At 34.7% G+C, this 26,767-nt stretch overlaps 4 protein-coding genes across 6 annotated transcripts; 1 reads left to right on the top strand and 3 right to left on the bottom strand.

The window, feature by feature from the left end:
* Nucleotides 1–1,446: 1,446 nt before the first annotated feature.
* Nucleotides 1,447–5,925, bottom strand: LOC108216815 (uncharacterized). The gene is made up of 4 exons (XM_017389656.2): nt 5,619–5,925; nt 3,315–5,062; nt 2,928–3,072; nt 1,447–2,232 (listed from the first exon to the last, which is right to left on the bottom strand). Exons 1-4 carry the CDS (start codon nt 5,674–5,676, stop codon nt 1,613–1,615), a joined length of 2,571 nt encoding a protein of 856 aa, XP_017245145.1. The 5' UTR covers nt 5,677–5,925; the 3' UTR covers nt 1,447–1,612.
* Nucleotides 5,926–11,704: 5,779 nt separating this feature from the next.
* LOC108216702 (type I inositol polyphosphate 5-phosphatase 8-like) lies at nt 11,705–16,747 on the top strand. 3 transcript variants are annotated; one of them, XM_017389534.2, is made up of 11 exons: nt 11,706–11,902; nt 12,449–12,521; nt 12,610–12,694; nt 12,774–12,851; nt 13,256–13,346; nt 13,716–13,820; nt 14,010–14,469; nt 14,602–14,798; nt 14,950–15,055; nt 15,259–15,407; nt 15,876–16,747. In XM_017389534.2, exons 1-11 carry the CDS (start codon nt 11,778–11,780, stop codon nt 16,009–16,011), a joined length of 1,605 nt encoding a protein of 534 aa, XP_017245023.1. In that variant the 5' UTR covers nt 11,706–11,777; the 3' UTR covers nt 16,012–16,747. The 3 variants fall into 3 exon arrangements, with proteins under 3 accessions (XP_063948801.1, XP_017245023.1, XP_017245022.1); XM_017389533.2 differs by having other exon boundaries at nt 12,446–12,521; XM_064092731.1 differs by lacking the exon at nt 12,774–12,851 and having other exon boundaries at nt 11,705–11,902; nt 12,446–12,521.
* A 138-nt stretch (nt 16,748–16,885) lies between these two features.
* LOC108216703 (WAT1-related protein At2g37460) lies at nt 16,886–18,749 on the bottom strand. Its single transcript, XM_017389535.2, has 7 exons — nt 18,515–18,749; nt 18,268–18,330; nt 18,064–18,180; nt 17,717–17,957; nt 17,463–17,624; nt 17,233–17,384; nt 16,886–17,131 (listed from the first exon to the last, which is right to left on the bottom strand). The coding sequence occupies exons 1-7, from the start codon at nt 18,703–18,705 to the stop codon at nt 16,891–16,893; spliced, it is 1,167 nt and encodes a 388-aa protein (XP_017245024.1). The 5' UTR covers nt 18,706–18,749; the 3' UTR covers nt 16,886–16,890.
* Nucleotides 18,750–20,891: 2,142 nt separating this feature from the next.
* Nucleotides 20,892–24,817, bottom strand: LOC108216696 (ras-related protein RABE1c). Its single transcript, XM_017389527.2, has 9 exons — nt 24,648–24,817; nt 24,410–24,522; nt 22,946–23,018; nt 22,727–22,827; nt 22,237–22,302; nt 21,931–22,028; nt 21,661–21,723; nt 21,457–21,549; nt 20,892–21,190 (listed from the first exon to the last, which is right to left on the bottom strand). The coding sequence occupies exons 2-9, from the start codon at nt 24,471–24,473 to the stop codon at nt 21,122–21,124; spliced, it is 627 nt and encodes a 208-aa protein (XP_017245016.1). The 5' UTR covers nt 24,474–24,522; nt 24,648–24,817; the 3' UTR covers nt 20,892–21,121.
* Between the last annotated feature and the right edge of the window lie 1,950 nt (nt 24,818–26,767).

Raw genomic sequence — 26,767 nt, 5'->3', positions numbered from 1 at the left:
TGCGAGTGTATATATGCTTCTATATTGGAATGCTAGCATTGAGCTGATGTAGCGATATACTGTATTACAGCAAAGTCTGATGAGGTATTGTTGTGAACTTCGAACTCTTATGTTACTCTGGCTTCATTAAGGGCTTTAGGAAAAGCTGGTACTAAACGCATATTGATATGCAATAGTTTTCAAAATGAAAATTGATTTGTGCTTGAGACTAATATGCGAATGAAAGAACCAATATGTTGTTCATCCAAAATGACGTTCCCTTATATTTATACTTTTCTCCCGCACTAGCTGGATCTCTAGTACTATTTCATGTATTATTGAGCTGGAGGTAGATATAAGTTTTTCTACACATCTCAATTTACTCAAAGCAGGAATCTGCTCAAGGGAGTAGTTGTGCAAGTAGCATACAAGTTCACAAGATGAATAGCCATTAAAGCATGCAGAACCTCATTCTGTTGGTCCCTCCTTTGCATAACTGAGGTATGTTCTTAGTAATGATTTTTTACATGGAAGGAGGTTCCTTGAGCAGAAGATTGAAGAGATAGTCACATATGGTGATCTTTTGTTAAAGATTCTGATCACTGTATACTGCTGTTTTTTATCATGCTTATGCGCAAGTTTCTGCAGCCAGGGTTTTTGTTTTTACCTATCAATTTTTTTAAAAAAAGTTTCAGGAGAAGGAAATATTCTATAGTTTTCAATTGAATGTTAATATCTGTCTCTTTTGGACTATAAATTAATTTTAATTAAAAGTTTATTTTAGTCTTGTTATTAGTCTTTTTAAAAGTCATGAGGGTTCAAGTCCCTCCATCCCCAAAAAGCTCATTTAACTACTTATTATCTTATTATTTTTTTTTCCCGTTGGTAGTTCAAAATTCATTATTTTTTTTATTCACCCTACTCAATGGATCCGAGAACAAAAATTCTCTCTTATAACAAGTCTTGTGATATATGATACCCCTGTTTTAGAATGAAGTCAGTGCATACTGAGCTTGATTTTGAATGTGTCTCTCATTCATACCTCCTGTGCATATGCATTCATCATCCATAATTGCGCAATGGATTTGGTGCCTAGCAAAGGGTTCAGGATCGACATGAAGTTTGATATCTACATGAACTACTGTGATTTGTACTTGAAAAGTAAAATCACCAATTAGCACTAGCAGTCTCTTTAGGTCTTCATAATGGACTTGTTCTTTAAACTATCACCAAGGCAGAGTCATCCTGCCAATAGAAGGCAATTGCAGGCTGATTAATAATTTTAATTTATGAATGTATATGTTATCATGTACTCACAGAATTATTCGGATGTACACGGGAAAGAGCTAATTCTCACTGATGGTTAAACATGTTCTGTGGTGTGAAAATGGAGTAACGAACTCAACGAAGTGCTTCAAATATGACGTGGTAAATAAAGAATACGAAAAAGTATCCTAACCAAGTGCTCACTGGAGCGGCACATCATTTTATCATAGTAAAGGTGAAAACATTCCCCGGCAAATTTGACGCTACTGCATATAAAATTATAAACTGTACCTGGCTTCCTTAATTGAGACTAAACAGTCCATAATAATCCCATCTGTCAATGTACATACCTATATCTTGGTGAATTCTAATGGAACGCTACTTCGTTTACAAGCTCGGTTAGTAGTTCGTCGGTGAGAACCTTCTCGATTTCTATACCTATAGCATCAACGAAATCTCTCGAACCCACCCAGTTCATTTCCTTGTCAAGTAATTTTTCTAGCTCATCCTCGTATGCATCCTTTTCCTGACCTTCAAGTAGCTCGTGCAATTTATCATTGATATCACATTTCTGCCACCTGAATCCGATTCCCGTTGATGATTGTCTCACCCATGGGAATGGATCCATGAATGATCCCGGAATCTCAGATAATGCTAAATTTATGCGATCAAATAGTAGTTTCCTTGCATGTTTCAATCCAGTTACCTCCTTACAAAGCCTGTTCTCTAGATTGTCAAATACCCACGGACCCAGAGGACAATCAGGAGAATAACATGTTGACAGGATCGTGTCTGTGTCGGTATTATGAAAACCCGACTCAGTTAGCACGTCAATTATGTAGGTTGATTCCCAATACTCATGTTTATGTATCCCTACATTTTCAAATGATGTGACCGGTCCTTGCTGAGCAGCACAATCATTAAGTATGGGATCCCCTGCATACGAAGTAGATTCTCTCTTGAGTAGCTGAAGTTGCTTTTGAAGTTCTGATAGAAGCACAACAAGACAGAGTTAAAATAAGGAGAGGGACTATTAAAATCTTAACTAATACGAGGAAGATAAACTATCAATGAAATTCAATTAGTGTGAGCAATAGTAGATGTAATAATTTTTTCATGCAGGGAAGTGTAAATTTAAAAAAAATTCAGCTTCCATTAATGCAAACCAACTTCACAGAAATTCAGCACATTTTAAAAAATGCGCATTTCATGTGCATTTTAAAGCGATATAGGATTTTAGTATATCATCTAATTCTAAATTTCTAGTGCAAGATTGCATGGTAATAGAATATAAGGGAATCAAGGTGGATAAATCCAAGTACAGGGTATATAGAATATAGCAATTGTGGATGTGCCCAACAGAGTGATCTACCTGACCCAAAAAATCAGGTTGGTTGTGACTTGCAAAATATTCAGCATGGTGTATGTCAATAAATGACAATTGTTAGTATTAAATTTCTTCTCAAATCATATGTACAGTTGATTCAGCATGTGTATGTGCAAATAAATGACAATTGATATTTAATCACTTCGCGAATCACAATCACAGTTATTAATAGAACAGTGATCCAGAAACTTGACATTTTGTCCACAGATTATGCTTTTATTTTTAATCAAAATTTTCTTTTGACTTTCACAATTTCCATAATCAAAGTCGAAATACGCAAGTGGCTTACAGGTACCTTGCAGGTCAGCGCTGACTTGATCAAAGCTCTCAGGACATGATAATACATCACCTTCTCTAAGAGTAACTTCCAGAACCGAAACAGGACTCGGATTATCAGCCTCTTTGGAACTCTCTGCAGATTCTGCCTCAGCTTTAGTACGCTGCAAATTTCAACCTCTTTCAGATAGCTCAAGTACGCTACATTATATTTAACTAAGACAAACATCTAACATAAAGTTACTGCTGATCTCAAAACATCCCTACGGGGCAAAGTATATTAAATAGGATATACCATCACAAAGCACAAAGAATACAAGCGCTTTATATCTAAAATAACAGCAAATGTATATATTATATATAATTATAAGAAATACAAACACACACGTTACTATATATTGTATACCTGTGGAGTAGAATTCTCTTGATCAGCAACAAAGAAATAATCATATTTTTCCATGCATATTGATAGTTCTGGGTGCAATTCACCAGAAGCTCCAAGAAACTGGGTTCCAGACCTATGCTGAATGTTCTCTGCGTCCACAATACTAGCAGCACTACTAGGCGTCCGGGGAATTAAAAGCTGTTCATCTGGAGAAACTTTATTGTTGAGGTTGATCTCCATCGGGACCTGACTAGAGCAGCTTTCCAGTAAAGATTCACAATTATAGGCACATCTTAGATGATCAGATTGTGCTATACTCTTGCTGGACCTTGAGTTCTTGATTGTGGACTTGTCTTTCTTCTTGTAATATCTTTTTGCTCCCTTCCTTCGATACTGATTTGTTTCATTTTTAGGGATCAGCAACTTGTCATCAACATGGAATTCGCCATCTGCATTCTGTTGCTCACTTGTTCTTCCAGGCAGCTGATGAACAGATCTAGAACTCGATGACGGTTTGGAATAACTGTCATTCCAACCATCCCTACGATTTATACTGCTCATCTTGACATCCAAATTCCTATATGCATCACGAGTAGAGAGCATTTCACCAAGTGTAATTTTCTTACCATTGACCCCAACATCCCTTAACATGCTTTCTTTACTATTGTCTCTAGCATCCTTATACTTATGTGCCTTTTCCAACCTCCTCAACAATCTCTTCTTTGCCTCGCTAGTGACGAAGGATTCTCTTAAATCACAGGAAGTTGACTTCATTCCCTCTGATTCATTCGCAAAAACATTTCCAGAAAAGTCATAAAGGTCTCTCATGTCAGCAATTCCTTGAACATAAGATGGAATACTATTAATCACGACACCAATATCATCTCCCGTATTTTCACCAAATTTATTAGCAGTGTCTCTATTATTCATCATGTAACTAGAAGTGTCTCTCATATCTCTAGTAGCTTTCATGACTCGTTTTGTTACTTTTCTGGACCTGGGCTTTCTGAAGTTCACTACATCTTTACGAATTTCCATATCTCCAAAATAATATTCCGACATCAAAGTACTTGCATAATCTTTATGGTTGCTATAGTCAGAGAAATCAAAGTTAGAAGAATCAGGAGATAAAAAAGAGTTTGAAGCATTCTGCGCCATGACATAGTTTGGCTTTAGAATGACAATCCTTTTAGGGATGATGTCAGACTCGCTTTTTCTGTCTGCGGGAATGATTGATGACTTAGCTGAACTTTGAGAGCCAGGACTACCATAAGTGCGCGTCAGAAAGTCATCCACATGTATCTGCTGAGAGACAAAATCATCCTTCACTTGACTTCCCCTCTCGGCTTTCCATCCCTCAGCCTTGGTCTTCTGTTTTCCAGGATTTGATGGCTTCAAAACAGATATCTGATAACTGGTAGGAGATTTATGCCTACAAGGATGCTCTGGAATTAAGGAATCAGATTGCTGATGAAGCTCAACTTTTGGGTTTTTGCTGGCGCCTGATTTCTTAGATGTGTCTTCGAACACGTCCTTGAACTGTGGCTGCTCCACAGAGCCCTTCTGATGATAAAACTGGGCCTCACACAGGTGATCATCACTTTGTGACCTTCTTGGTGAACTTTTAAGCCTATTATTGCCAGCAAGTGTTTTTTGTGGTCTATGAATAACCTCAGGTGATGGCAACACATCGAGACCCATCAATCTAGCAACTACATTTGGCGATGTCATCTTCAAAATACCTTTATCCTTAGAGATATGTTGATTTCCTAGTATAATTTGAGCATATCAACATTAAGATAATGTGCATGACATAAAATATAACAGACCAAGAACGGAAATAAGACGACAGTATATCCTCACCATATGAACGACTATAAGTTCAGTAAGTTCAACTCAGACTGGGGTACACTACACAACTGAGGTAGAGACCCTCATAAAACTGTTATATTTTACATACTTATAAGACTGATTGTTGTAAACAATTAATCAAAATAAAAAATTGAAAACTAACGTTTAATGCTCCGGAATAATTCCCATGTCTAGGCACATGAAACAACATGACTGCACTTGAGATGCAAAGTGAAGTTATTGAAACTACATCTTACTAATTATAGCAATGAAATTTATCATACACGGGAGTAATTAATTTGAATTCATATGATATGTAGTGGAACTAAATTAATCAGCAAATTCATCAATGAAATTGAATACTCCCAACTCCATATACTCGATAAGTGCACTAGATTGAGCGATCATTTGCTTAAATTTGCCGGTTGACATACAAAATTCAGATATCATACTATGAGAGAGAGAGAGAGAGACCTCCAGCTGCATTTGTGGGGGTCGTGGAATTGTGCCTTTGATCCCTGATTCCGTCCATTTGGTCTAACTCGATCAATTAGAATACCGACATACATATAAGGGACGGGGGAGAGAGAGAGAGAGAGGTGTTTTGAGGGTTTTTTTGGTTGGGGACTGGTGGAGGGGGGCAATTTTAGCATTTGAACATTCAAAATGGGGAAGGTGGTGGAGGTAGTAGACCAGTAGTAGAATAGTGGAGTAGATAGATGGGAGTAAAGAGGGGGAGTCATGTAATATGCGTGCGTGCCCTATCCTTGCGCCCATCTGTCCCCCTTTTTCAAATCTCACCGTCTGCGGCCTTTTGCCATTTAAATTTTACCGCTTTTTCCCTCGATTTTGACAAGAATTTAATCTATTTGCTGCTACATAAATCGAGATATTCTTGTTTATTACTCCCTCCGTCCCAATCAATTATATACAGTTTTCTTTTTAGGATGTCCCATCATTTCTATACATTCCCAAAATAGCAACTTTTTATAATATTAAACACTACTACACCCACTACATTCTCCCATTATCTCCATTTTATAATCGGTTTTTCTATGGTGTGCCCATGGGCACATGCTAAGCGCGGAAAATTTTGTGCTTAGATCATTTTGATTGGCTCCTATCTCATGATAATGGTGGACCCCCCTGCAAATACACCAACCACACCAATCAAAATCTCCCAAATACAAAAATTTCCGCGCTTAGCATGTACCCATGGGCACACACTAGCCAAATCGTTTTATAATAATAAAAACACTATTACACCCACTACCTTCCTCCACTATCTCAAATCTATTATTAAAAAATATATGGGTCCCACCACTTTACCCACTTTCCATTTAACTTTACTCATTTCTTACACTTTTTCTTGGTCTCCGTGTCCAATCCCAATGTATATAACTCACCGGGACGGAGGGAGTACCGCTCACTATAACTTTAATGTTAAATGTAAAATGATTATAAATTGAAGAAGTTATAATTTTCTTGTAACATCAGAAATTGTAGGGCAAGAATATCCTTAAAAAAATTTCGAAAAATATTATAAAAAGGGAAAAGAACGAATATTTTAAGATAAATTTTTCTTTAAAAGGATACTCAAAAGTGGAACGAGGGAGGGAGCGGTGAAGACGTGCAGTCGTCGAAACAACGAAATTATTTTTTCCTTTCATCATCATTTTTATTGTAATTATCCTTTCCTTAATGAATACTACTAGATTAAAAGGTGGAAATTGAAAACGTAAATAATTAAAGTCTTTCTGTTGTTGTCATTGTTTTGTTAAGTGGTTATCATGAAAAGAGTCTTGATCGATTATGTTTTCAAATTGATAAAATTATAAACAAATAACACACAATTTATAATCAAATCGAGTCTGTTTGATTTTAAAATTTCACATACTCTCAATAATTTCAGGATGGAGTGAGCTTATAAAAAAAATCAGGACAAAGGGAGTAACATATGGAGTAGGGAGGTATGATGGATTTAACTGAGATACGAAATCTATGAGCACCCGTCATACGGAGCTGCCGAATATGACAGCGAAGCCAGCAAAGTAGCGGCTAGCGAGAACGAATCATTGGGTCAGAAGGATGAAAGCCCACAAGTGCTGCGAGTTCCGAAGTAGGCCATCTATATAATATGAAAATGTTCTATATTTTGTACGTATTATTTGACATTCTGAATTTTAGGTCTGTATGTTATTTTGTTTTGTACCAACACGTTAAAGTGCTTGACAGGGCCTCGTAATGAACTGCAAACGAGGAAGAGCGTCGAGAGAAAATGATTACAGCATTGTCGAGAGAAAATGGTCCTCAGAGTTTTATTTCGGGCTTCGACAAGATAAATAAGCCGGAAATGATCACTATTCCCAACTAATTGGCCACCCATTATATCAAAATGTCTCACTTTACCCACTCATCTCATCAGGGACTCGTTTAATCCACTATAAATCAAATATATATCATTTTACTCACATTTCTATTTATATCTATTTACTTAATCATTTATAAAAAATCAACTGTTTGTTTTTTTTACTACAAAACCACCTTGATTACCTTCATAATTGTCTCTATTATTTATCAGAATAATTTAGAATTTTCTAAGGCAACATACTTAGGGTGATCACATAAATATATATATTTATTTCTAAATATTTTTTTTAATAAATAGCTATGCTGCTTTTTTAATTTCCAAATTATTTTGATAAATACTAGAGACAATTATGAAGGTACTCGAGGTGGTTTTGTAGCAAAAAAACAAATGGTTAATTTTTGATAAATGATTAAATAAAAATGTATGAATAGTATTATGGGTAAAATGATATATATTTTGTTTACAGTGGCTCAAACGAGTCCCCGATGAGATGGGTGGGTAAAGTGAGACATTTTGACGTAATGAGTGGCCAGTTTGATATAAAACCCTTTCTTTTAATCAGTAGTTGTTCAAATGGATAAATAACTAGACTAGAATACATAAAAAAAAAAAAAAAAAAACTAGACTAGAACGTCGAGACATACAAGCGACAATCTAATAAATAAAACGTTTACTTTGTGACTAACGTGCCTTAGCAACGATAATTCAAGTAAAAAATACATTTGATTAGGCATACGCATATAGCATGTGATTTCGAATCCTGCTCTCCACTAGAAACGCTCCACGAGGCTGGGAGGACTGTGCCTGTGCCTGTGCCTGTGCAAATCAACACATGCGACAACCGAAGTCCCACTTTAGGATTATTTTATGTATATACTACCGAGTCATTAACCAATCCAAATTTTTCCATTTTATTTCTTCCTCTCTGTGTCCTCTCCGATCTAACAATGCAAGAGTAACACTCTAAAATTTGGATTAGTATGGATCTAATAAAGATTTTCTTCCCGTAACTTAGGTTTAGCGTGGTTTTTTGTTTAGAACCTCACTCACTCACACCACATCTTGAGAAACATAGAGCATGTTCGGTTTTCATTTTGTAGATCATGTTTGGTTTATATTGAAGTACATATTTTGAGAAAGTATTAATTCTGTTTGTACACTGATGTTAAATATTGTAGCTCACTCATTAATACGGTCTATATATTCTATATCAGCTCTTCAAAAGTGATATTATACTGTTTTAAAATTTGGAAAAAATAAAAACAGGTTTCTTTCCATGAAGGAGCTGAGTGAACTTTGCAAGATTCATTTCATTTTTTTTAAAAAAAAATTGCTTTCTCCTCCAAAAACTAAAAAAAAAAAAAATGGGACATAAAATGTATTGAAGTAAATTTGATACTTTTCGGGATGAATAACACCACAATGAGCATTTTATAGTAATCGCTATTAATAATTTGAATCATTAAAAATTGCTTAACAGCAAAAACATTGACCAAAGCTGTCATTTTACCTTCGGAATATTGTTTAACCTATAAAGTATAAACTATGTACACGCATGAGATCTACGTAACTATTATTTACCGAACCTTTTTGAAAAGTTTAATACCTAAACCTACAGGTGGATGATTTTATACGTTAATGCATATCCAAATTCCGTATTAAAATCAATGCAATTAAATATGTCGAATAGAAATTACACATGTTCTCTCATCACACGCATTTTTACTATAAATTTATCGAAAAGGTGAAAAGGTCGTATATGCTATATTTATATATAATGTTATGCGTAGCCACGTTCATATACTACACACTCCATTTAATAAACTACGAATGATGACAATGTATTTAAATTTATTATCCTTTGCGCGGATCTAGTTTCGTTTTCATTTCGATCTCGTTTGGGAAATGGAATTATTTTATAATAATTTGACGAGATGTAGTAATTTGTTGCTACAAGTGTCATCCGTATTAGTTGAATATATAGATTTTGTCTCACCAATCCCAACTACAGGGACTTACTGTTGCCTCTTAGAAAACAATGGAGTCACGAGTCCCTTCGGTATAATTTAGACTTAGCGTGCAGGTAATTAAGACGAATATCAGTATATCACCATGAAATCGGATTTTATATAAAAATGGCCACTCATTGCGTCAAAATATCTCGCTTGACCACTCATCTCGACGGCGACTCACTTAAAACACTATAAACTAAGTATATATCATTTTATCCACATCACTATATATACCTATTTATTTAATTATTTATCAAAAATCAATCGTTTGTGTTTTTACTACAAAACCACTTCAAGTACTTTCATAATTGTCTCTAGTATTTATCAAAATAATTTGAAAATTTCTAAAACAACATAACTATGTAATTAAAAAATATATAATTATAAATATATATTTATTTGATCATTCTAGCTATGTTGCTTTAAAAATTCTTAAATTATTTTGATAAATACTAGAGACAATTATGAAAGTATTCGAAGTGGTTTTATAGTAAAATGACAAACGGTTGATTTTTGATAAATGATTAAGTAAGAGCAACTCTAATGCAATGCTATACTTGGTTCTATTGCTATATTATAACATCAAAAATAAAAAAAACTCAACTCCAAAGGGGTGCTATATTTGGATGCATCCATGCATAGATGCAGTTCTATATTTGAAATCAAGGATGGATCCATCCATGTTGCCACACCCTTGGTTCTATATTTTATTTATAGAAGTTAGGTAAAAGTTAATGAGTTGGTTAAATTTGAAAGTAGTTATAGAACTTAGCTTTGAAGTGCAAGTTTTATTTTAGCACAAAAAATATTTTTTGATGCTATATTATAGCAATAGCAATAGATATATAGCATCTAGTACTGGACTTGCTATAAAGAGATATGAATAGTGATATGGGTAAAATGATATATAACTGGTTTATATTGGCTTAAATGAGTCCTCGATAAGATGGGTGGGTTAAGCGAGACATTTTGAAGTAATGAGTGGCCAGTTTGATATAAAATCCCGTGAAATATATCCTAGTGCAAGAAATCTATCGATCGAGTTTAAAACGAGTTTATTTGAATCAGAGTCTAGTATGAGTTTCAAAATTTTCGATAATCCGGATAATATTTAACCGTTATATTAGTAATCTGAACCGAATGAAATTTCGTAATATTTCGAAAAAATTCCACTCATTTTGACCCCCTGCCCATCAGATGTACATGCTTAACATCTCTAGCTAATCTAATACATAACCGTTTCATTCGAGCAACCCATGATTTATTGATAATAAATTAATAACGATGATGGATAAATTTTTCAAATTAAAAATCCGGCTTAATTTACTTTAAAGTGTATAGTTATTCTTGATAAAAATTCGTACATAGATTTCTCGAAGAATAATAAATAAAATTAAAAGAACATAAGAGTATTTGTCTGAATGCAGTGGAGTCAGAACAAGCCATCCGGTCACAAGGAAACAACAAAGCATCTTGCAGTTACTGTTTTAGCAGAATACCCTCACCTTCTATTGACATTTTTTTCATGAAAACACAGAAAGTTTGATATAAACAAACGGTTTTTTACAAAACGTTTTTTGGCAAAACGTATATATATGGTTAGATAGCAAGCACGTCTTAATTTCAGAATAATGAATAATATGTAGCCTTCAATACAAAGTGATAATATACTTATCACTTCAATAATATAATATACAATTAAAAAATGGTTTATTAAATAATATAATATCCTTATAATTAAAATATGGTTTAATAAACTAAAAAATATCAAACAAAGTGATAATTTAAAATATAGTACTACTCCATTTTAAGTCTATGTTGTCTGACGTTTTGATACGTACTTCTAAGTCTTTTCACTTTACATTTAAAATTAACATTTTAAAATTTTTCAACAAAAATATATAATTAATATTATAATTTATAAAATTAAAATGCAAAATTAATAATTTTAATTATAGGTCAAAAAGTTCGAGAATATAAAAAAAAACAAGCCGAGTACAAAAAAACAAACCGAGGGAACAGTGCCAAATATAGCAAAAACATTTAGAAAAGTACAGAAATGTGTAGTTTGTCAGTTTCTCTTTCTGCGTCAAATCTATACTAGTGCAAGAACTAGTTGTATATATACATACACAACCCAGCTGCTCCGATTTACCTTTCCCAGGAAACCCCCATACTTGTCTGTTCTCTTCATTCCTCTTCATCACCGGACAATAACACTACACCAGTACTCTGCGCTCACATATATATATGATCACTTTATATCAAACTTCAAATCTTCTTCTCCTTCTTCTATACAATCTGTCAGTGGTTGCTAAGCAGACAAAAAAGCCTCTAAAACAACGCATCAACCATCTCAACCACAAACAACTCTGGTAACTTTGTCTCTCTTTTATGTCACCTCATTTTCATATCTGCAATTCATGCTTTATTTTCAAGGCCCTAACAAAAATAATTCTTTATTTTCCACGCCTGATTATCGAATATCGAAATAACTAATTTAATACACCTGCGTCTACCTGAGTATCGAATTATCGGCTCTTTTTATACGATAAAATGTTAAAAGAATTAAAAAGGAGAATATTATTGCTGACAGTTCTCGCTTTGTACCTGCATATGTAACATATGCATGTTATTTGCAAAATATCTGTTTTATTCTTTCGGTTTATTTTATTTTTCTATTTCCATGTGATATTCTTCTTCAGAAGCTGTCTCCAATTACATCCGCAACTTGACGACTTACTTTATTCCCAGTTGAACACTGTTTTTAATCTGATTTATTACCAAACCCCCTCTGCTTCAGATTTTAAATGGCTTGGAATTGTTTATGACAAATTGCACCCTGCCAAATTTTGATTAAGCACAGTATAAATAGACTTTGATCTGTAACTGAGTCATTTCTCACATAATTTTTGTAGCAGGAGCATTGGATCAACTCAAATCTTGAGGTTCCTGATCGAAAAGATGACTCGAGAATGCGATAAACAACCAAAGGTAACGGTCGAAGATATGATACATGTAACTGAAGTTGTTCTTATGCAAGAGTACAAATTTGTTTATTTTTTGGAAAATTGTGGTGCAGGCTTCATGGTCAAAGAAAGTAGTGAGGAAATGGCTGAATATACAGAGCGGTGCTGATGAATTTCATTCGGATCAGTCAATTAAAGGTACGTCCGTCTTAAACATTGTAAGCTTTTTTGTTAGGCTCGTTAACGGGTTTTAATATATGGACGTTATAATATTTAGTTATGTTGCAAAGAAGAGATGGAAGGATGAGCTATTCGGGCGAAAACAGTTGTGCGATCGTGCCTGAGGAGTTTTCCGGTATGTTCTGGTGGTCCAGAATAGTTTTCCTGTGGTCTTGTACTGTGCTGTTGATCAAAGAAGAACTGAACGCGTTTTCAATTAGTTGGTTGAAGCTTCTTCTTGTTATTTTTGCCAAATTTTTGAAACATGGTTTTGAAAACTGCACCATTGCTAATTTGACTAATACATTAAAACCAAGTTCACAATGAAATTTTATACATAAGTTGACTCCAGCACAATTATTTAAGCCCGTGTCTATAATTTCCAAATTTCCTTGCTCTCATGTAAACTGTAGTTGGATAGTAAAAAAGGCGAAAATTCTGTGTAGTCTACATGTCTTTGTTTTGAGTCAAGTTTTACTATTGAGTCAAGAGATTCATGTAGTCTATGCTTTCTAAATTTTTGACCATACTATTGAGCAGAAGAGTGGCTGATAGAAGCAAAGGATCAAAGTAATGGAATTTCAGACCTTAGTCCAGAGATACCGCTGATCGACAATCCACTCAGTCTGAGGTGAGTTCATATCATGTTCTGCAGTTGAATCTCTGTACACAGAAACCGGCACAGTACTTGGTTAATATTATAATGAAACTGTAAATAGCAATCCCTGATATTTTTAAGCTCGACATGGCTATGCATATAAATAATACAACTACGCTCTAAATTTGATTTAAACTAATTAGATATCATATCTTCCTTTGAAAATCACGCAGATTAGATCCATTATCCTGATATTTAATTCAAAGGCTATATCTGTCTTCGAAATGGTATTACTATTTGTAGTATAGTGGATACTTAAAGACAAGATAATTTTTAAATTTTAGATATTGAGCAGATGATAAGATTGAATATAGGAAGCTAACAAGGGGTTTATTTCTGCAGGCTGGCGGTGGGGACATGGAATGTAGGAGGAAACTCCCCGAACGAGGACTTGAACCTGAACAATTGGCTAACTACTCATGCCAGCGCTGACATCTATGTTCTTGGGTACTATAATCTTCTTTGTCCATCGCTCCAGTCAACTTGTCTATATTTTTAGCTTTAGGACCAATTTTCGTCATTTTAGTTTAAACTCAAGTCGAGTTAATCTATTTTTGGTTTTTGCTGTACTATATAGCTTTTGTTCTATAACCTGCTGCCTAATTTTTTTTTTCAACCCTGTCATATATAAACCAGATTTCAGGAGATAGTGCCTCTGAATGCTGCAAATGTTCTAGGTGCCGAGGATAGTGGTCCAGCAGCAGAATGGCTTTCAATTATTCGACAAGCTCTAAATAATCAGAAGTCTGGTCCACAAGTCCCGGATTGTTACAATTCCACCCCTGATGCTGAAGTCAGCGAAGAACAAACATATCCACTTAGCTTTCTAAGAGAAGATGAAACCAGCCAAGAATATTTTGCAAGGTCTTTAAGTTCTGATCCTAATTCAAGCTCCAGCGAAGAAGATTCGCCTAGTCCACCTTGCTATTCAGTAGGACAAGAGAGTCTCCTGCAAAGTGATTATACATTAGTAGCAAGTAAGCAAATGGTGGGACTCTTTCTATGTGTGTGGGTTCGCTCAGATTTGCATCGTCATATCAGAAATCCAAAAGTATCCTGTGTTGGAAGAGGCATCATGGGGTACCTTGGCAACAAGGTAGTCAAGCATAAATTTTCAATTGTAAAAGACTATAAATGATATATTAATGCTAGATGTATTTAATAACATGCTCGGATAAAGCGCTATAAGCTTCTTATTTAATTATCCGTATTTTCTGGATTATTGTAGGGTTCTATATCGATGAGTATGGCAATGTACAACACAACATTTTGTTTCGTTTGCACTCACCTGGCTTCTGGACAGAAAGAGGGAGACGAGGTAAAAAGAAATATGGATGTCATGGAGATATTGAAGAAAACTAAATTTCCTCATTCATGTCGAGTTCCCAGACAACCAATGTCTCCTGATAGTATTCTGGATCATGAGTAAGCTCTCAGTTACTATTGCTCTCTTTTCAATTAAATTTAAAGAGAAGATAAATTTCATGTACATGTGTTCTGCACACATTTTTTAGTCTATCTGCTTCATCAACCACTGTACATTATTCTGAATTATTCTTCCTTTCAATCTATGTAGTAAGATCATCTGGCTGGGAGATCTAAATTATCGACTTGCATCTGGTGATGAAACTAATGAGTTACTGGACAAAAAGGACTGGCAAGCGCTCTTGGAGAAAGATCAGGTAGAACATAATATATTTGCTAATTTTTGGGTTCTCTTTACTCTATTTATTCGCCGTATCTTACAGTAATTACTGCCCCTTTTGCGGACTTTATTAAGCTAAGGTCTTCTAGAAGATGAAATGAGTTATCTGTGATCATTTGTCAATTAAAAAGCGAGTATATGAACAATTAATTTTCTAATAGATGGTTTGGCTACTTCCAGTTAAAAGTAGAGCAAAGAGCCGGTCGTATATTTGAAGGATGGGAAGAAGGTCGAATAAGTTTTCCTCCAACCTATAAATATCTTACCAACTCTGACGATTATGTGGGACAAACCTCCATTTCTAAAGAGAAACGACGAACTCCTGCTTGGTGAGGTTTCAATTTTCCTTTTGATTAGTCAATAAAAGGTTTCTATTTATTCAAACAAGTATACTGTTCATTGCTTATATTACCTGCATAATGTTCAGATGCATATTCACCTGCTTCGTGTGCTTATACAATACATATTTTGTACCTATTTTCGCTTATGCACGTCACAAAAATGTATTAAGTCTTAGCTAACACAGATCTTTAACATTAGAGATTGACTTGTCTATGCTTTTTCTAGTTTTCAATATACACATTTGTTGTATTCTTCACTATTGCGTTAGGTAGAGTATGCCACTGGCCAGTTAGCAAATTGTATTGTTTTTCCTTCTATTTTCTCTATATTTTATGATGTTAAAGTTGGTCCTTGTGAACAATTTGAGGAGTTTGTACTAATTGAAATGCATTCATATCTGTGTTCGGTTGGTAAATATAGATTGATATATAATAATGTATTTTGGACATTAACAGGTGTGACAGAATACTGTGGAAAGGAGGACTAAAGCAGATATCGTATGAAAGGGTTGAGTCCAAGTTCTCAGATCACAGACCAGTCTGTTCACTATTCTCGGTCCAAGTGAATGCACCAAATAAGTTAACTCAATAAAACATCCAGGAGACCTTGAGGGCTTCTCTTAGAAGTATCGTTGCTAAGAGAAGTACGAAGTTGCAAAAAAAGCATTACTTATGTTTCTGGTCACAACTTCCTCAGTATCCAGTGAGAATTTTAGAACTGCACATATGGAATCTTATAACTGCCAAAAGTGAGTGACTGTTCCCTGACACCTGGACAAGCAACAGGGTGGATATACCTGATCATATATGACTCTCAGAAACTTAGCCGGATGTAAGAGGGATTGCAATATTGCATGTATTTGCAGTGTGGTTTAGCTTCTATATCATTGATACGATGACTCAGATACTATGAAAATACTTTTACCTTGTTGATTCAGGGCAAGTATATGATATACACCTACAAGTGATGATGATGCATTGGTTAGTCCAGAACATTTGTGCATAGAGTATGCATAAATATAAACCAAACGATGGCTAGATGCCTGCTGCTCAGGCTTTCCGTTCCATAAGTATTCCTTTCACAACTTCTGCAGATGCGCGTGTTTTCTTGTTGAGCTCGAGAGAGAATTAGTTTATCAGGGGGAATTAGATTAAAGGTGAATGGTAAATAGTTTTGTAAGCTAGCCATAGAGGTAGCAGTATGTAGAACAGACGGGAAAATTGTATAGATTGTTCATTTTCTCATCAGTTGTCAATTAATTGGATAATTTCTGCCTAAAAATCTGTTCTTATTTCATCGGATTATATTACATGTTCTCAAGACTTAAGTTGCTTGTATTTGACAATGTGGAATATGACGAGAATTACTTGAATAAATTGCTAAATCTCTTCCCCTTCTACTTTATGTACTGCGTTAGATTTTCTCTGGACTAAGATTTTCAATAATAATTTTTTAAACGCTTTTAATAAGCTAGCGTCTTGTCTGATTCCCAGTCTTCTTACTTCCTTCATCTTCTGCATTCTCTTCAGTAGACTCAGTTATGGTTATAACCTTTTGATGTTTCTCATCATCATCGTTACTCGCTTCTATAATTTGTTCAGATTTTGCTGCTTTTCCGTCGTCTATAGACAGAGACTCGGGCTTGTAATCTTTGCTCTTACCCCATACCACTAGGTAAAGTCCTGCAACTATCACGACGGCTCCAATTACCCTGTGACAAACTTATGCAGATTAGTAAAGAATTTTTTTCTGGTATAAGTTATAAAAGGGTCTTTCTGAACTACTTTTGACTTAGGTGGAAGATTTTTGTACCTTCCCAGGTACATTTGTTCGCCTAAGATGAAGGATCCGAGGACAGCGACAATGATCATGCTTAACGGATTAAAAGCTGTCACGAAAACAGGTCCTCTGTCTTTCATTATTATCCCTTGCACATAATAAGCTAGTCCAGAACAAAATACGCCCTGCACATTGTATCAAGAACATTGTAAGATTTTATATAATTAACAAGAAGATATAAAATTATGTGGATGCTTCTTTACACTGTAGACAGCTGCCAGTAGTTTAGTGTCCAAGTTCAAGGCCCAAACTGCGGCGTTTCCCCTCTCCATTACAAAGGCCACCGCAGCCCCCTCAACCGTGCCCATCAGGCATATCCAAGCGGTGAGAGAGAGCTCAGCAGGATACGTCTCTAGCGTGATTGCCTGGTGAAAGAAACGAACTTGTAGTTATTACAGTAATTAAATGTGGTATAATTTAATTCTAAAAGTTTTAAGTGCACCAAATAGATTTGCACCTGGAGAACCATGAAACAAGCCCAACTGAAGCATCCAACAGTGATCATAAGCGAACCTCTTACTGAATGTTGAAGATCTACTCCGCCACTTCCTTGGAGTTGATGAGTTCTTCCTCTTGTCCATATTAAATCGATGACTGGCCCTTTGACAAGTGTCATGAGCATGGCTCCCCCGACAGTAGTCAGTGTGCCGCCTACCTTTGCTTGGCTTCTCATACTTTTCAGTTTAACCTTCTCAAGCCTATGAGAAATCATATGATAACTTATTTAATCAGATTCTGCCGGAAGAATGTGTAATAATGGGTCTGCTGGTACTATGTCTATGAGCACAATAGTGAATAGTGTACCCGAAGATGCAAGCAATGACAAATGTTATGGCAGGTAAAACGTTACACATAGCGGCTGCAAATGTTGCAGTTGTGTTTTTCATCCCCATGATGTAAAGATTCTGGTCAATAACTGGTCTGCAGAAATAAGAAGTTACATGATTTATGACATTATTAATTTAAAAGAGTTGAGTAGGTAAGTCAGGTGTTAGTGGTAGAACTTACTCTAGTAAGCCAAGAAGCATGATCTTTCCAAACATTGCTTTGGTCATCTTTGGTCTTACTTTCCTGTACAAAGATTACTTTCAGTGTCTGCATGCTTAGAGTAACTGGAGAGAGAGAGAGCCGGGGGGGGGGGGGGGGGGGGGCGAGAGAGAGGGAGGGAGAGAGGGAGAGAGAGAGGGAGAGAGAGAGGGAGGGAGGGAGGGAGGGAGAGGGGGAGAGAGAGAGAGAGAGAGAGGGAGAGAGATACTTGTCCAGAATGATCGCAAAAGGAGCAATTACAATGGTGGCAATAGCATGACGATAAACAACAAACACATAATTGCTCATCCCTTCATTCAAAGCGGCTTTGGAAAGGATATCCATTCCTGCTAGCCCGAACTGCAAGAAAAGAACAGCAAGAAAGGGCTTTGCTCTCATAAACACTTTGCTCGCAGACATCTTTTGGTGTTCACGCGATAGCAACTTAGTTTCTTCTTCAATGCTTGCCACATTATATAGTGGATGTAAAACCAGCCAAGTGCCTTTAGTAGTTAAATGCTATATTATTGTATTTTAGGTAATTCAAGCAATAGCAATGTAATGACTTCAGCAATAAAATGCTAATTATTGATAAATCGTAGAGTACTTTCAGGAACCATATCCTGATAATGGCTTCAGCAGACATTAAAGAAACTTTAGTATCTCAATTAGCTTGTGATTAAGTATAAACTTGTTTTTCCATCTTATCTCCTCTAAGCATTTCAGTTTTATTTTTGAATGACAAGCGATGTTAAGAATGGTTCCCGCATCAGATTCATAAAAATGGGAGAAGTTTGTGTAACACGCCAGTCACATCGGTGTAAAGATATTAGTTCAGTTTATAAGCATAAGTTAATAAGTACTACTATCAATTGCACCAACAAATCATGGTCTTTTGGGGCATGTGATGGGCTTGTGTATTATTTTGATTTATTTTCGGATTCGGAGTTCGGGACTTGACCGATTTTCAAAAAAGCCTCGGGATTTGACGGCCAGACGTCCTGCATGAAAGAGTGTGGAGATTTTAGTTCAGTTTACAGACATAAATACTACTACCAAGTGCACCAATCACATTATCAAGTACAGTTTGCCACTGTGTTCCATGGATTGAGAATCACGATAGTGAATTTTATACGATACTAAACATAGTGGTGTTTACGCAGGACATAATGGCGCATCAATAATGTCAGCAACTTTTTCGGAACAGGAAGTCTGTAGGAAGAAAATGCAGGGATTAGTTTAGGCAGTGGGATTACAGATATGGAAGCATCCCCTGATTAGAATTTGTCACTTGATTCCTACACAAAAGTCGAAAGGCATTTGAATCCCATTATTGATACTTTGCTCTATTATTATGCTTTATGCAATGTGCATCGGCATTGCACCAAACACTCCACTTCCCAAGTGTTAAACTCTTTCTTTATGTCTCTGGAATCTGACCACCCCTTATTGTAATCCGTTTCTATAACAAATCATGTTCGGAATTCAGTTGGCAAATCGAAATTCTTAAACTAGTATCTGAGTACTTATTTCAACCTGGAGTTTTCGCGGAAACATTCCTGTTTGGTGTATGCTCTAGTTGTTTCTCATAAGGCGTTAGGCGAAACTGATCGGTTTTGCAGTTCAGTATGCTTCTGCTGAAGCCTGTCTTAGCTCGCAGAGGACAGAGGTATCCAAATTGTTAAGTTTGTTTGGCAGAAACTAAAAGTATGTGGAATGGTCCTCAAATAAGTTTTGTTTGCATGCAATAATGCAACGTAGATATCACTTACGTAATTGTGTGAGCGTGCACATATGCAACTTTACTGATTCATTGGCGAGGGATACTGGAATGGCATTGACCAATCACAAGTGAGGAATTGGGACTTTATGGACCCTTGTTTCGTGAAAAAGGATTTGTTTGGGGAAATTTTATATTTACATAATATTTTTTAATATAAGGTGTTTATATTTAATATGTGTTTGATATTTATTGAACACATTTATTTGAATAAATAAATCACTTATTTCTGGAAAAAATTACGTATATATGTTACTTTTTTTTTTTTCAGAAATATTATTTCTCAAATAAATGAGATAAATCAAACATGATGTATATATTTAATATTTTTAAAATGCAAATTACCAGTTCGAATATATAAACTTTTATTTACGCAAGATATGTATTTTTTATGTTGAATTTTATTACTCAACCAACAAATAAATAAATAATCTTATCTATTTTTCTTTTTTGCAGTCAAAGACATCACAGTGGAAATGGTTATCAAACTTTCACTTTCTCGCACCACCATATTTTGTGTTGGCAAGTGGAAATCCGTCGTTGCAAATATTTGTTTCTGCTGCTTTAATCATTGATATAATCAATTTTGTTTATTGGTTGATAAAATAATTCAAATAAAAAGAAAACTTTATGATTTTATCCATATGCCATCGAATCCCCAAGTACTATCAGAGCATCATTCGAAATATAGATAAGATCCTGCTGAAAAATCAAATCATAATCTACTTTGCTGTTAAACCTTCCTCACCCAGACGGTACTGGCTTTGAGCAGGAACTGGTCGGAATAAAGTTAGCGACGTTTCTTGCACTAACAAAAAATGATAGCTGATTAGGCCCCAACGGGAAGGGAAATATTTGTTCCTCTTTTGATTCGGTTTAGCAGTCAAAACGAAAGCTGCTTTTCAAAACAGCATTATATATCTCTGTTTACAAGTGCAGAAATTGCAAGAAATATCTTAAACTAAATAACGCGAAAACCTGTACCCATCGATTTACCAATATATGAACTACTGCCCCAATACAATCTAGTAGTAAGCAAGGATCGATATGAGCACCTTAACAGCAAGATGATTGTTGAGGAGCTTGAGTGGGCTCGGCTGCCTTATTAATGCTGACCGTTTGAGGCTGCAACAATTAAAATTGCAGCTTAATGATCAGATTTTTAGATCATGTACTGGAAATATAAACAAGGCCAAGAATAGCAATAGACGAGTCTGGATGTTACTTGCAAACAATGGAATTATTCTCATAACTGGACAAGTTTGTGAAATTTTTATTAATGATGTTGAAATACTGCACAATAACAGTGCCAGTCCAAAGTAATTATCTGATATTCACAACATAGGTAATGTAGTCAAGGTTCCATAGAGGTACTAGTTATTTAGTCGTACCTGGGGCTTTGAGCCAGTTTCATCAAGTCTTTTCCTTATGTCCTGGGCAATTGAAATGAAAACCTCCTCCACGTTCATGTTTGTCTTTGCACTCTGATTAAAAATATATCACCAAACATGAAGGACATAAAGTCAAGCAAAGGTAACAGCATCATATTTTTTTAGGAAAGAAATCTCAAGGTGAGCTATAGCAAGCCTACTCACAGTCTCGAAGAATTTAATCCCATATTCATCAGCAAGTGCTTGGCCTTTTGAAGTAGGAACAACCTAGAAAAAAGGACGTTTCATTTAATTGTACTGACAAAGCCAAGTACAGATAAAGTGCAAGACAAGGTTGGAGGTAGACTGGGGTAGAGAGAGGGGGAGGGAGGGGAGAGGGGTGAAGGGGGCGAACGGGTGAGGGGGAGAGGGAGGGAGAGGGGGAGGGGGAGGGTGGGAGGGAGAGAGCGCGCAAGAGAGAGAGAGAGAGAGGACCCTTAGACTTTCATCCATGTCAGCCTTGTTCGCAATTAGAACCTTATTTACATTGTCAGAAGCATGCTGCTCAATGTTGCGAATCCAGTTCCTAATATCTAACAATGTGAAAATGCCATGCAACAAATAGTAAGAAAACTATATAAACATTTTGAAACACATTTTAAACAGAACAAGAGTAAAAGAAGGGCTGCGGAGGAGGGGGAGGGACTGCTAAACTGGGAAAGATTATATATTTCCACCGAGTCCAGTTAAATGAAACATGAAAATAATTTGTTGAATTATAAAAACAGAAAATGGATTTACTGTTGAAGGAAGATTCATCAGTTACGTCATACACCAGCAGAATACCCATGGCTCCTCGGTAATAAGCTGCCAAATAGTGGAACAATTTTAGCGTAAACTCAGATCAGGAAAATGAAACGATGAAGCTTTCCAAATTCTTTAAAAAAACTTAAAAAACTTCTAAACTAATTCAGAAGAGTAAACGCCGGCGCTGGCTGTCCGGCTCAGTATATTATACTGCCAAAGAAGATATATATCCTACACCAACATATTTAACCAGAAAAGAAATTGGCATGATCAGTTGGTCATAAACTTTTCAAGTTCAAAAGCTTGACCCAAGGTTATCATTACAGCCAATAATTAAGTGGCCCAAATTTTGTGATTAATAATGATCCATTATGATACAGAATGTTAAAGTTATATAAATACAAAACGGAAGCATTGAACTTACAAACACCTCTAATTATCTTGTTTAGGACAGAAGTAAAATGATATGGCTCATCACACTTACCAGTGGTGATCGTTCTAAATCGCTCCTGGCCAGCAGTGTCCCAGATTTGCAGTTTGAGACGTTTTCCATCAAGCTCGATTGTTCGTATCTTAAAATCAATGCTATATAAGATTTGTTATTAAAAAAAAAAATGCTATATAAGATTTGAGTTTTTTAGTAAAGAGTTCAAGATAAAATTATAAAAGGTTATATGATACTTCAAAAGCTGAAAATACCAACCCAATGGTTGTTATGAAGCTAGTGTTGAAGGAACCATCTGAGAACCGTAAAAGGAGGCAACTCTTGCCCACACCTGTATATATTGACTCATCAGGTGAAACTGATTAAATTTTAATCCAAGTTAAACACATGACTTACATTTCAGTTTGCAACACCATATATGAAGATGGAAGGTATATCATCTCTCTTTGCATTGATCTCAATGCACAAAGTATGAATCATCTAACAACTAACATATTGTAAAGCATGTATGTTGTATAAAGAACAAAAAGAGTTTCATACTTTTTCTACTATTATATCCTTATTACTACTGAACTTGTTCGAATATGGATATCTATCATATACAAATTTTGCTAAATGTAACTGTAGCATTGTAACTATTTTGGTAAAAACAGCTAAAAAAACCTGAGCAACATAACTCAAAATGCTATATTATTTATTTAGCAATGATGTAGGAATTACTTACAAATTCTATTAATGACATGTATAACATCTATCTTGAAGTAATGATGCAATGCAGTCATCTCCTCCCTCCCTCCCTCTCTCTCTCTCACACACACACACTCAAAACAGTTTGCCTACTATTTTTCATAAATTTTGTGTGTGTCTGATAAGTGTCATATTCCCGATGTATTTTAAAACTATGACTTCACAGACAATTTGAAGACGAGTTCTAAACCAGGCAGAGATGTATATGAGTTGCTCATTTGTAAGCCAACTTAGTAAATATACAATATGAAAATTTAACATCACGTGCCACTAGTTTGTTGGAGCTTCTTTATTAAATACCCGGAATCAAGGACCGCCCTAGTGCTTGAAGGGGTCTAGACTTCAACACTAAACATGTCAAATTGTCAGGCTACCAAAAAAAGGTTTATGAAGAGATATGCAGCATTCAGGAATACTCTCTTGTTATATAAGTTGGCCAGTTTGCCTTCTTTGTTCCAACAAATAGCGCCTAAAATCCTTTATGTCATATAGATGATATAAGAAGTTTATACTCCGTATAGCTTAGCTCTCAAGAAGGGACCGTGTACTGGTTCGAAGCAATGAGCTAAAATCTCGGTGCATATCTGCGACCTATTGACCTCCTCTCCCAACGTATAATGATGTATAATTCGATAACGACACTTATATAAGAGCAAACTACTGCCTCTAAACGTATAATGATGTATAATTCGATAACGACACTTATATAAGAGCAAACTACTGCCTCTAAAAAGTAAGGCACAGTGTGACACTATGAGTTGCATGACCTCAAACTCGGAGTAATTATTTTACAAGTACAGATAAATGACATATACAGGGACTCCCGATGAGATTGCAACAAAATGAATTCAATACCGGCAACACATTTAACAAAATCAAATCACTGTTATGAGTTATCATAATATCTCTGTAAGTTATCAAATCACATTTAACAAAACACATGTACTATTAGAATCAAACATCGAGAAAACATACCACTATCACCGATCAATAGCAGTTTGATGAGGTAATCGTAATTGGCAGCAGGGGCAACGGCCATTTGTGAGTGCTAATCTACTATATTAGATGGAAAGTGACGACGAAGAACCCTAATACATAATGGATAATCAATGTAGAGAAACAAAATCGCATAATGATAGTTTTACGATTTTTATCTCAATAAAAATCAAATATCGCAATTTGAAGCAAACAATAACGATATGAACAAACAAACCTGATCGGACTAAGAAGAGAGATCTATTTATGATGCCAACTTAGACGGGTGGGGTTAAGAATCTCTCTCTGCACCGTCTGTCTGTGTGTCGGTTCTTAAATAGCATCGGTTTTCAAATGTCATCACTCACTAAAATATTTCGCGAATTTTTTTTTTATTTTTGTGGCGATAAAATTTACCGCGCCAGCTGGAGGGAAACAAATCAACAGTACCTAAATTACCTATGGTCATCTAGTTTAACACTTAAATAACTAACTGAATATACTCTAGAATTATGACGAAAAAAAAGAAAGAATATACTCTAGAATTTGTAAGAAGTACATGATTTATGAATAAAAGACATTATAATTATAATTTTCATATAACTATATCAAAATAAGATTTAAATTAACGGTCGAAAATACTATCTTAATATCTATTTTCAGAATTGATAATCCAATTTATTTATATTTGATATCGATGATTTCTCGATGAAGATAATCGAGAATTAACCGGTGATTTGCAGCATGTCCAAGTCAATGAATTATAATGATTTTCTTAAAACATGTAGACATATAAATTTAGAAATTGACATCCACATAATAATAATAATTATCGAACAATAAATAATTTAAGATTACAGTTAGCTTACAATCGTCGATACATGATGCAGGGCCAAAACTAATATTTTAAAGTTTATTTTATTTTGTTAATATATTCGATCCTAATATAAATAATAAAATAAAAATATATTAAATTGAAATTAGATTATATTTTAGTTAGGATTATATTTTTGTAGAATCTGGTAGAACACCTATATATACGCACAAAATTAATGTATCAATTTCATTATGCACTAAATATAGAATTACTAAATCAAAAAATAAAATTTCATCATTTTTCATCCAAAACATATTGAAAATTAATCATAATAAGTGGCTTTAATATAAAATCAAATTTAAAAATCAAGTTTTTTACTTTGTTCGTAAGTGTTAAATTGTTTAAATTAAAATCAAAATTTATGCACAAGTATGACTAGTTTTAAAATTATTGATGGAATTTTAAAATAACACTAAATAATTTTTCAGAAGACCCGATATTAGATAATTTTCTATATAATGTATGTGTGTGTTTAATTATTGTATCATAATTCCTCTCGTCCCATTTTATATAAGCTAAGTAGCTAATAAGACCAGCAGGTTTCGGTCAATTGAAATTGTTTAGCATATTTTGCACAAAAAAATTGACTCAATTAAACGTGCATTTCACTCAGTTTGAACTTGTTCAGTATAATTTTATATCTTATTTCAGGATTTTTCTTTTGAATAAAAATTTAGTGTGTAAATATTTGTAAAAAAACTAAAAATAAATAATGAAACATAATTTATATACATTTTTATATATGTATTGAATAATTAAAAAAATTATAAAAAAATATCATATTCATCAAATTAAAGATCAACGACTTCGCACACAAGCAGCAGTTAAAAATAACAAGTTTTTCATGACTCGCGTAATATATTATTGAGTACTTTGTCATTAAGATTGTTAGTCGTGTATTTTTTTGGATGTTAGTATGTGTCCATATTTTTGGATGTCAACTTTTGTTATCTTAGCATGTGTCTCAGTTTTCTCACTTTGTATAACTACAAAATGTTCATATTTTAGAGATATTTGGTACTCGAGTATTAGTTGATTTGATTGATAGTTCTCAATATTGAGTTACAGATGATACTCATCTAAAATTCAATTCTGATATCAGTTTCATAGCTGATTTGGGGGCCATTTGATTACTTCTAAACGGAGCTGAATAAGAATTATATGACTGAATCATCTCGTTCAGTTTGTTTGACATGCAATAAACACAACTGAGCGAATCACTAAATCTGCTGAGTCACTCATTGACTGAGCGAGTCATCGACGGAGATATTAACTTGAAATCAACCATCAAGTCCATTACATACTTTAAAAACTAGTTGCAATTATGCATTTTTCCGGAATATCATCTCAAGAAGATCATAATTTATTTTCTTAAAAATAATATGTTAACTCTTTTATTTAATTTGAGTTGGTGAAAAAAATATTTTTATACATTATTATTATTATTTTTCAATTTTTTTAGTAAAAATTTACATTTATAT

The sequence above is a fragment of the Daucus carota genome, chromosome 4 (genome assembly GCF_001625215.2).
Source record: "Daucus carota subsp. sativus chromosome 4, DH1 v3.0, whole genome shotgun sequence".
NCBI lineage: Eukaryota > Viridiplantae > Streptophyta > Magnoliopsida > Apiales > Apiaceae > Daucus > Daucus carota.
This window is presented reverse-complemented; position numbering and strand designations above follow the sequence as displayed.

Bases quoted from the DNA above. Each gene is read 5' to 3' on its own strand.
- LOC108216703 (XM_017389535.2), bottom strand. From the start codon at position 18,705: ATGTCTGCGAGCAAAGTGTTTATGAGAGCAAAGCCCTTTCTTGCTGTT. The intron at 18,331-18,514 runs GTATCTCTCTCC...ATCTTTGTACAG, and splicing joins TTTGCGATCATTCTGGACAA to GAAAGTAAGACCAAAGATGA. The intron at 17,132-17,232 runs GTACAAAAATCT...AGTTTGTCACAG, and splicing joins GAACAAATGTACCTGGGAAG to GGTAATTGGAGCCGTCGTGA.
- LOC108216815 (XM_017389656.2), bottom strand. From the start codon at position 5,676: ATGGACGGAATCAGGGATCAAAGGCACAATTCCACGACCCCCACAAAT. The intron at 3,073-3,314 runs GTATACAATATA...TGAAATTTGCAG, and splicing joins AAGAGAATTCTACTCCACAG to CGTACTAAAGCTGAGGCAGA. The intron at 2,233-2,927 runs GTACCTGTAAGC...TGCTTCTATCAG, and splicing joins AGTCAGCGCTGACCTGCAAG to AACTTCAAAAGCAACTTCAG.
- LOC108216702 (XM_017389533.2), top strand. From the start codon at position 11,778: ATGATCACTTTATATCAAACTTCAAATCTTCTTCTCCTTCTTCTATAC. The intron at 12,522-12,609 runs GTAACGGTCGAA...ATTGTGGTGCAG, and splicing joins AATGCGATAAACAACCAAAG to GCTTCATGGTCAAAGAAAGT. The intron at 14,470-14,601 runs GTAGTCAAGCAT...GGATTATTGTAG, and splicing joins TGGGGTACCTTGGCAACAAG to GGTTCTATATCGATGAGTAT.
- LOC108216696 (XM_017389527.2), bottom strand. From the start codon at position 24,473: ATGGCCGTTGCCCCTGCTGCCAATTACGATTACCTCATCAAACTGCTA. The intron at 22,029-22,236 runs GTAAATCCATTT...TCACATTGTTAG, and splicing joins TGATGAATCTTCCTTCAACA to ATATTAGGAACTGGATTCGC. The intron at 21,191-21,456 runs GTACGACTAAAT...TAATTGTTGCAG, and splicing joins AAACTGGCTCAAAGCCCCAG to CCTCAAACGGTCAGCATTAA.